Source organism: Pteropus alecto, unplaced genomic scaffold, assembly GCF_000325575.1.
Source record: "Pteropus alecto unplaced genomic scaffold, ASM32557v1 scaffold69, whole genome shotgun sequence".
Classification (NCBI taxonomy): domain Eukaryota; kingdom Metazoa; phylum Chordata; class Mammalia; order Chiroptera; family Pteropodidae; genus Pteropus; species Pteropus alecto.
This window is the reverse complement of record NW_006494610.1, coordinates 6,829,011-6,839,190: the sequence shown is the minus strand read 5'-3', so window position 1 is coordinate 6,839,190 and position 10,180 is coordinate 6,829,011. Positions and strand designations below refer to the sequence as shown.

General features: G+C 33.4%; 1 protein-coding gene across 1 annotated transcript in view; it reads right to left on the bottom strand.

Annotated features, from left to right (window-relative positions):
- The window catches only part of PCLO (piccolo presynaptic cytomatrix protein), a 352,477-nt gene that overhangs the window by 180,747 nt on the left and 161,550 nt on the right, over positions 1–10,180 (bottom strand). Inside the window, 1 exon segment of the mRNA XM_006925736.2 lies at positions 1–3,215. Coding sequence (XP_006925798.1) covers positions 1–3,215 — 3,215 coding nt within the window.

Below are 10,180 nucleotides of genomic sequence, written 5' to 3'. Positions count from 1 at the left end.
GGAGGAGGGGGAGGGGGAGGAGGTTGAGCTGATGTGTCCAAAGAAGAACTCCGAAGAAATGGACGAGTTTTAGTTGGAAGAGAGGAAACAGGAAGACTGCCAGATGGTAACTGAGATGCAGGTTTTGCTTGACCAAAGACTTCTCCCAATATAAAGTGTGTAGTTGAAACCTGCTCCTTCATTGGAAAGGCTATTACAGAAGGTGGTTGATCAAACACAGTTTCAGATAAGCTAATTTTTGTTAGTTCAGTCTCAGACTCACTCCTTTTATCTCTGTAAGCTTCCAAAACTTCCAGAATAATTCCATTCTCAGTTTCCTTCACGGTTTTCTTCACTGGGTCTTTTTCAGTTATAGATAAGTCAGTGGAAATAGTGTCAGCAATTAGTCCCTCAGGCTCAGTTTCTATAGATTCTAAGATAGAAGGAGCTATATCAGGTAAAGAAATAATAATATGATCAGGACTAGTTCTACCATCTTGTATCGTAGTCTGATCTACAGATATACTTATTTCTTCTGGATAGTCTATAATGCTACCTGGAAAATATGTGGGTGAAGAAATCTCCTCAGAATCTTCAAATTTAGTTACTACGTCTACTGGCTCTGTATAAACTGTTGTTATGCTGTCCAGGGTAGTAATGGGTGAGGAGCTATCAGTGGTACAAACTGAAGAAATGGATGACGTGAGGGAAGGTGTGTCAGAGGGTGGCACAGATGTAGCACCTTCTGAAGGCTCAGAGTAAGTCAAAATCAGTGATTCGTGGGCAATTATCTCTTGAATTTCTCTTGTATAATCAGTTATATATTCATCTTCAATTTCCTCTGTTGAAAAATGTTGGGTTATTTTAACATCTGGGATAGAGAGTGTTGCACTGCTGGTTGAATCTGTAAGAGATGCTCCTGAAAGAACACTTGATGTCAACGATGCATCAGGCACCCTATCAAAGTCCACAGTGGACTCTGTCATGTCATCCCTGATAGGGGGCTGGGTTGGACTGGACTCAGGTGTTAACTGCATCTGTTGCCTCTTCATAAGTTCTTCATATGCAGCATCAGCATCTAATAATTTTTTTTCTTCACTGGCAGAAGTTACCATACTACCCAGATCCACTATCTCGTGGCTTTCTGGAATGATATAAGAACTTGAAACAATGTCTTCTTGAGGCACGACAGAATGTAAGCTTTCTAATTCATAAAACTCTTTCTGGAGATCTGTAATTTTCTGCATAGGATCATCATAAATCTGTTCTGGAAGTCTTATTTTTTGCTCTCTCCCTCTCTGCTGAATAAATCCATTTTCGTCTTCTTGACTTGTTAGCAGACTACCATCTACCGAACCATTGTATGTGTCCTCTACTAAAGATTCATAAATATAATCCTCTATTAACATCCCTCCATACAAAGGCTCTTTTTCAAACATTTCATCTCGTTCATTTGCAGCTGGAAAAGCCTTATATTTGTGGGTTTTATGCATCATTTCTTCATACATCTCTTCGGCACTTTTTAATGCCTTTTGGCCACCTTCTTTCTGCATAATAGAATGCTCATCTGTTGGTGAGTATAAAGACACTGCTGTGGGCAATTTATAAACTTTTTGCACTTCTATTATTTTTTCTGGGCTTATTTCAAAACCCTCTGGATCTGACTCTATGCTAGGTGAATATTCAGAACAAGAAGATCGATGGAGCTCCTCCATTTCTGCAGCTTGACGTAATTCTTCTGTTGGAGACGCATCTTCGATGGGGGAGAGATTACTAGGTGGTGTCTTTGGTCTTTCCCTCCTTCTCTGAGCTCGAAGTTCATCTTTGTCTTTCTTTGATTTTTTACTAGAACTCTTTCTTTGTTGCTGTTCTAATTCCCGCTGCTTTTCTTGCTCCTTTAATAATTCTTCTTCCTCTCTCAATTCTTCTTCCTCTGAAGAATCTTCAATAGTAGGTAAAAGAGGACCATGTGATCTGTGCCGAGCTTTGCGCTGCTGTTTGCTCTCTCCTTTTTTGTGACTTGGGCTACTGTCACTGTCTTCATCAAGTGAGGACACTGATGTAGGGGACGTGCCAGGAGTGAAGCTGGAAGCATGAAGACTAGAAGATCCTTCCCCTCTTGACCTATCTTCTGGAGAGTCTGTCAGGCTTTCCATTTCTAATTCTGGCTCTTCATCAAAATACAATGCTGCTTTTTTCTGTGATGACTCTGCCGAATATTTATCTGCTATTGTGCTGTTGAGTTCAATCGTTTTAAATCTCCGTAGCCCTCCTCCTCCAGCAACTACAAGTTCTTCACTCTCCTGACTTTTAGTTTCTCTGTATTTAAGTTCAGGACTTTCATCAAATGTCTCGTCATCTTCATCATGCCACGAATGGCGTCTCCCTGCATCATCATCAAAACTTGTACTACTTTTTCGAGTTAGTCGCTTGTGTTTCCCTGCTGTTACTTTGCCTTTCCCTTTTGTTTCTTCTTTCTTTTGGCTCTCGATACTACTACTAATTTCTTTCAGCTGATTCCTAATGAACTCATCATCTTCGGAACCTGAAGCATCTTCATCAGCACTCATTTCTATTATTTGTTTTCGAATAAAGTCCTCCTCTTCACCTGATCCTTGACTATCATCCTGTTTATACTCATCACTGCTTGATGAACCAACACTGGTTCTCCGTTTTCTTTGTGGAACAGGTGAGTTTTCACTCTCACTACTGTCTTCGACTGAATCATAAGGCTGTCTTCTTGTACCTATGTCATCAACAAACTCAGACTTCTCTTTATGGTCCTTTCTGGAAGGAATGCCTTGTTGGCTATCTTTTTTAAAAGTATCTTTTTCTTCTTGACTCTCTTTCAACTTCTCTTCTGAAATTGCAGTTTCCAGTGTTTCAGTTAAACTCTGAGTTTTCTGTTGATCTGTAGGCTGCTCAGGAGAAACCTCCTGAGGTTGTGTTTTCCTATCTGACTTTTCTTCAACAAGCGTACTTGCCTGGGCTTCCAAGATGGACAGGACTGTACTTTCTAACTTAGCCAAATCTGAGGGGCTGGAAGGGCTGCTTTCTTGTGAAAAAGAGTCCTTTTTGAGTCCCTTGAGCAAGTCCTTTTCATCACTTGGAATAAGACTTGGAATTTCACCAAGTGAACCTGATATGCCATCTGAAGAATATCCAGTGTCACTCAGACCTTGTGGGCTTTTCGGCTGTTGAGAACTTGAAGTGTCTGATTTGTCATCTTCCTTTTCCTAGTAGGGAGGAAAAGATACAGGAAAACTTAACATGGTTAAACTAATAAAATGGCCTCTCCATTACTCCCAAATAACTATATGAATGGAGAATTAATTGTAAAAAAAAATTTTTAACTGCACACCAGTATTGTTTTAAAAAAAAAAACCTTTGAATGGGTACAAAAAACAAAAGTAGTTGATACATATTGATTAAGGTTACTTTTCATTTACTCTAAGTTTAACTAAATGCCAATTCTCAATGACATTTGATTTTAGTCCAATAACACTATCCTTTTTATATTTCAAAACCATTTTCTTTCAAAAACGAGATGATCTTTCTCAGTACATTTACTTTGAAAGAGAGTTCAAATTGTCGAAGGAAAATTATAATGGTTCCATTAACACAATACTTTTATATTATAAGGACAGGCAAAGAAAGAATCAGAGGATGGGCTTTTTATCTGGCTACAAGTTTTACGGGATGTTGAAAAATTTACTTGAACAGATGTTACGTTGGATAAAAAACAACGAACATGAAAAAAACTCTTTCTTCTTTCCTGCCTGCCTGCCTTCCTTCCTTCCTTCCTTCCTTCCTTCCTTCTTTCCTTCCTTCCTTCCTTCCTTCCTTTTCTCCTCCTATTGCTGCTCTTTATCTTCTTCCTTTTAGCTACAGAATTCTCAAATATATATATAAGTTGTTGATATTTTACATGGCTTGATATTCATTTTAAATTCATTTTAATCTCAATATCTGTCTTTATTATGTATATTTAGAGATGTATCTTGAACACATTATAGAATGAAATGCTTTTGCTGAATTTACAACATGACTCAACTAAAAATGACAGTCAGATATATTCTTCAACTTTATTCCAAAAAGCAAATCTTACTCTTCAGTTTATCAAGAATTTACCTGGATCATTAGATGTCTATACATGAAAAGGTTACTTATATGCAACTGTGAGACTATCAGAGTAGTAATGAGCTCCCAACTAACTTTGGTCCCTTTCTTTTAAGAGCCACACATTGATGAGGTGAGCACAGGTAAGCAGTCTTCTACTAAAATTTTCCTGGATGGTCACACTGGAGGGATATTTCTATCTCCTCATATCCTACTCAATACTAGAGCACATTTTTTTTAGTTCAGTATGCTTTCAGTGTATGTCCTTGTCTTCCTTTCAAAGCTTCACTAAATCACATTAAACACTATAACCACAGGGGTAGAGTATCTGAACTCCTTGTGAATAAAAGGTCAAGAAAATGATCCTTCGTAATCAAATTTTGATGATGCCATTATAGTCTTTATTTTGTGTCTGTATATATTATAAAACATAACAATGTAACAAAACTATACATATATAGAAGAAATGTTACTATCGTTATATATAACAATTCATTGAGTATAATAAAAGATAAATTATAATTTTATACAATCAATTCTTAAGGTTCTACTGACATTTTACAAAAATTAGGACCAGATATATACAACATAACAAAAGAAATTAAGATACATTAGACAGAAGACCAACATAAATAACAAAATACCTACCCTACAATACCCTCTATGTGGCCTTTCTCCACATGTTCATGCTTTTCTTCTTTCCTCAGTACTATGTTCTACCCACTTCTTTCTCCTGCTACTCTCTTCCTGTTCTGTTTCCTCTTCATAGAATTCAATCAGAATTTACCTATGATGCTGCTGCGATGAGTTCCTCCTCTCCGCCCCCCGCCCCCCCATAATATGGCAACTCTTTTTCTCCATATTACAAGGTGGCAAAAGACTGTGAAAATTTTGCTGTATAGGTTTGTGGGTCTAAGATAAAATGTTTGGAGTGGTTGATAAGAAAATCAAGTTAGGTGACCAAAGTGCATTTGGCTAAACTGTTCAGAAAGAACAGTTGGTCATGTACTTACTGTACCATGATATATTGAAAAATTCATAATATCAATTTTTTTTAATACTAACTAGCATAGGTGTAAATTCCCCTGACAGCGGTGAGTGACCTTCTGCTTCTTCATTACACTGTTAACTTGTTAATCATCATCAGATCATATGCCAAACAGGCCCATTGTCTCTTTGATTTAAGGCACCTACATGTTTATCTTTTCACCTGCTACTGCTAAAAAAAAATTAGTTGCTCTTCATATACAGAGACCAGCACACTTAGGCACTCATTTGTCCATCCATTTACCCTTCCTGTGGCCATCCATTCTCCTTTCTGAACTATTTGGTGCAAGTACCAGTGCAATTTGTACCCATGTAGGTTAACTGGTCTATACAGATTTAACACAGCAAACCTGTGATTCATGAATAACATTTCTTAGCAAGGAGATAATTTGATCAAATATGAAAGAGTAAATGAAACCGAGAAGAATGTAAAACATAGTGTGTAAGTTGGGTCTGTTTTTCTCTAATTATTTAAACTTCAAATGAATGTCTGAAGTATTATAACTCTAGATGAATATGATCAAAGGATTTATGTGAGGGAGGTATAATTGGCCTTATTTTCTCTCAAATATCTAAGTCCCTAGAACTAAAAGATTGGATGTTTTCTCTCAGTTGCTTCAAAAATGCATGGCTGTATACTTATTTTTGACAAGAATATTAAGCTATTTAAAAACCTATTAAGATTTAATAAAATGAATAGGTTCAAATAGTTCTTTCTAAATTACATACATATATGCATAACATATACATATGTGTATAAGTGTCACTGAATTTTCTTATTTTGTATTACTTTCTTCATTTGAATAAATGATCAGTAGTTGGAATTAATTATCTATTTTACTTTTTACAAAATATATCTGGAATGACCTCCAAAATTATTACATAAAAATAAAATTCCAGGTGTCTACCCTTTGCATGATAATTTTTTTTTCATCTTAGATGAAGGCAGTGAGTGGGAACAGCCATAATTTAAGCATACATTTTTCTAAAAAAATCAATGTTATTTTTCAGCTCCCCTGAGGTACACATTTTCCCTGTATTCTTCTAAGTACATTTACCATTAGTCTCTATTACACTGACTTTTATTTTTATTATGTATTGTGTTTTCCCATGTATAGAATTATGGCTACTTGAAGCCTCCTAGTCTGTGTATATGAAACAATTACTCAAATTTTCCTGAGGCTAACATCTCTATTTTTTTACTTGCTAATAAAAAGTAGAGTGGAGCATTCCTTTTCCTTCCAATTGTGCTGCCATTCATCAATTTGGAGATGTCAGAAAAACAGTGATAAATTGAGCCCCATGTGAAACTCTTCCCATTGTGTCATATCTTGAAGTTTTCTCTAGTAGTGAAGACATATCTGTATTGCCAATCTTAGTTCTGACTCATTCCCAAGTGTTGAAACTTTTAGCTTTCCACATTGAAGGTAAATGGAAGTTTTTTGAATATTATAGGGGTTAAGAACTAAATGCTTAGTTAACTATAACAGTGTACAAAAAGATGCAATGTTAAGTTTTTGCTTAATTTTCCCCAAGAAATTTATTTTAATGGGCCAAAGTAAAACAAATAAATTATCTTTAATCATTTATAGAATGTTTGGTTCAAAACGGATTGCTAGCCTGAGTGTTCTAATCACTCTAAACAAGATTAAGTCCATAAAATTCACTAAACCTAGAGAGAAAAATCAAATAGTCCTACCCACATGGAAATCCTTTTCATTACAGAAAATCTCGTTATTTTTCATCCTATCTGAGTATGGTGCCATTATATATAATGGCATAGATAACTTTAATACTAATCCCTGGGTCATTTTAATCAGAAATAAAATTTGGTGTTAAAAGGTGTTCAAATTTTGGTTTTTATCAGCGAAGCTATAGTGTTTCAATGTAATTTATCAAATGTAGACGAGAAATATTCTGTTTAAGTATTTAAGTAAAAAGAGAGAATTCTGTAGCAACATGTAATTTTAAAATTAAAGAAACACGTAATTTTAAAAGTAAAGAAAAAAGCATCTTACAAATTATTTATTATACCCAGAATAAATTTTAATTCTATTTAACAAACACATTTTGAAAGACAGGAATGAGTGAAGAGAAAATGATGTGGTAACAAAGAAATACAAAGATATACTATAATAATATTAATGACACAAATGACAAATAAGTGAATAAATAAAATAATATAAATGTATAAGAAAAGTAAACAATTACACAGAGTGGGATTATATTGGGAGCTGCTAAGAAAGATGAATAATTATAATAATGAAAAGGAGTATGCTAAAAGTATAAGAAAGGAGCATTATGTATAGTGTTTCAGAGCTCAGCCTTTATTGTTAGAACTGGACTATAATCTTAGCTTTGCTGTTTCCCAGCCATGTGATCTTCAGCATAGAAATTTAGTTCTCTACTATTTAAAACACATATTTACCTCATCATTAGTTATGTGGATTAAATGATAGAAAAAGTTGGTCACATAGTGCTCAGAATATAGTAAAAGATAAATTAAGAGTATTATTTTGATTTCCAACAAAAAATAATTTAAAACTAATCAATATAGGAAGTTCAGCAGCAGAAGTGACTGCCACTAGGGAGAAGAGCAGCCCAGAAGTCCAGGGGAAATTTTTCTGATGGGGTTGATATAAGGGCGCAGCATCAGTGCACAGAGAAGGAGTACAGGCTCAGAAAAGAGAAAGCACAAGCTACCTTCAGGAATTACACACAGGCATACTTGACTGGTTTTCCGTTTCTTGTGGAGAATATTAGGTTGCTCTAACATTATATTGGAGCCATATTCCAGAAGGATGAGAAAGCCAAGCTAAGCTATTTAGACAGAAATCTTGGTTAGGTGTTGCAGAAACCCAGGCAGGTATAAAAAATGATCTAATAAAGGACTATAAGAAGTAAACGTTAAGATTTTTATTGTATTTTCAACCTAAAATAAAAATTATATTTTACTAATATTTAATAAATAGATTGACACTGGTATTTATTTCTTATGTTAGTTGGTCACATGGTCTGTGAGGAATCCTGGGAGAAAACTGGGAGTTATACTATAAGAAGTTATAGTGAGGAAGTCATTTCATTTGCTCACCTTTACAAAGTTTATTGTTCAGTTGGGCACATTTGTGGTTTATATTACCTAGTTTCAACTAAACCAACTTTCCTATAATAGGTAAGTGGTAGACAAAAGGCTCTGACAAAAGATTTTCATTAAAAAATCATATGTTAAAGATAATACTAATAATATAAGAAACACAAACATTCTTCACATTGCTACAAACTTTTCATCAGCAACATTAGAAGGTAAAAGCAGTGATGACCAAGTTAAACCAGATATGAAACAAATTAGGCCAAAAATGTTTGACATTTTAGGAAAACTATTTGATAGCTGTATTTAAATCTACTATTGCTAATAACACATTGCCTAATACATAATGCACTTTGGCATTATAGCAAGTGATATTATGACACCATTATAAACTTGTATAATTTTCAGCAAATAAATATTCCAGTACTTTATAAATTCTCAAAAATTTAATAATAAAGACTTATAATCTTCTTTTGAGTTTTCTTATTTAATAGTAAAAGACAAAAATGTCACACATCATTTAGAGAGACTTGACTTTTCTGCTATAGAAAAATAACTAAAGTAATATGTACAAAACAATATCAAACTGCATTTTTTTTTGTTAGGAGGAATTAAAAAATAACTGTGGAAAGTTTGAGGAAAAATTACTAGAGCAAAATAAGTAGTAAAAGGTTAGGTAATAATAGGAACAAAGTGTAGATATTTCTAATGCTCAGTTTATAATATTCACTATTTGTTTTAGTAATAAAATACTTAAAGAATCATTGTTGTGAGACACTATGATATAATGTACCAATGAAGACAGCCTCAATATTGAGTGATTTATTTAACAGTGTATATATATTTTTAATGAAAAACTATATCAAATACTGAGAAGTGGTTTTTCTGATTGGAATTACTCTTTATAAAGAATAAGATTACAGAGATAGCAGTACATGTGAAATTCATTTACTGTATCTGTTATAAGTATGCCAGAATTGGACAGGTTGCTCAGGATTTTACAGATGTGGTACACATTGTATTTTAATGAGACCCTTAGATTTTGAAGAATATTTTTAATGTTTTATACTGAGATAAAGAATAACTATGAATTTATTTTAACCACAGAAATTTACTGATCATCTCATGGGAAATTAATTTTAACAAGTTGTAAAATATGAAGATTAATTATTTTTTAACAAAAGTAAAAGAATTCCAAAGTTCAATTTTTTAGTGATGACAAGTAGTTATCAGTAGTATGCTAGTTATTAGAGATTTTAAAAGGAAGTAAATCCTGGTTATCAGCAATATGCTACCTTTTAGGAAAAAGGAAAGAATAAACACTAGTCTCTTCGAGAAAGTCATGAGGTGGAACAGTTCTTTGGAGACAGATATTTGGAAATATCACATGATTATGCTATGTAAAATGGCATGTCGTTTTTGAAAGCTGTTATATCTGTTCATTTAAAAAACTTTAAGTGGAATATTTTATTCCATTTATAACCTTCCAAATGAAGAACTCTGGGTTTTAAAGCCATTTGTTTAAAAAATATGTATTTAAAACCACCACATTTTCTGATAGTTACCAAGAATGACTGGTCTCAGGGAAGATTAACATCTATTTATGAAATTTCCGCAATTAAGAAAAAAATTTGTTTTTAATTCCAAACATAGAAAACAGGTAGCAAGATTTGGCAAGTAAATCTTTGATCTACTTCTTCCATTTCTGGTATATCCTTGTGGGTTATATATTTTTGTTATGGATATTTATTAAAACTAAATATCAAAATATAAAAATAAGTCTGATTTAGAAGTTCACTTTCAAATAGTTCTATAATAAAATTTCAGACCAAAATTTTCAAAAAAATTGAAGCACAATTAATGCTCTCTATAAAACACTATCAGTAATTATATTTTAATATGATCAACTATATAATTACATAAATATAATAAAAATAATTTTAGTTT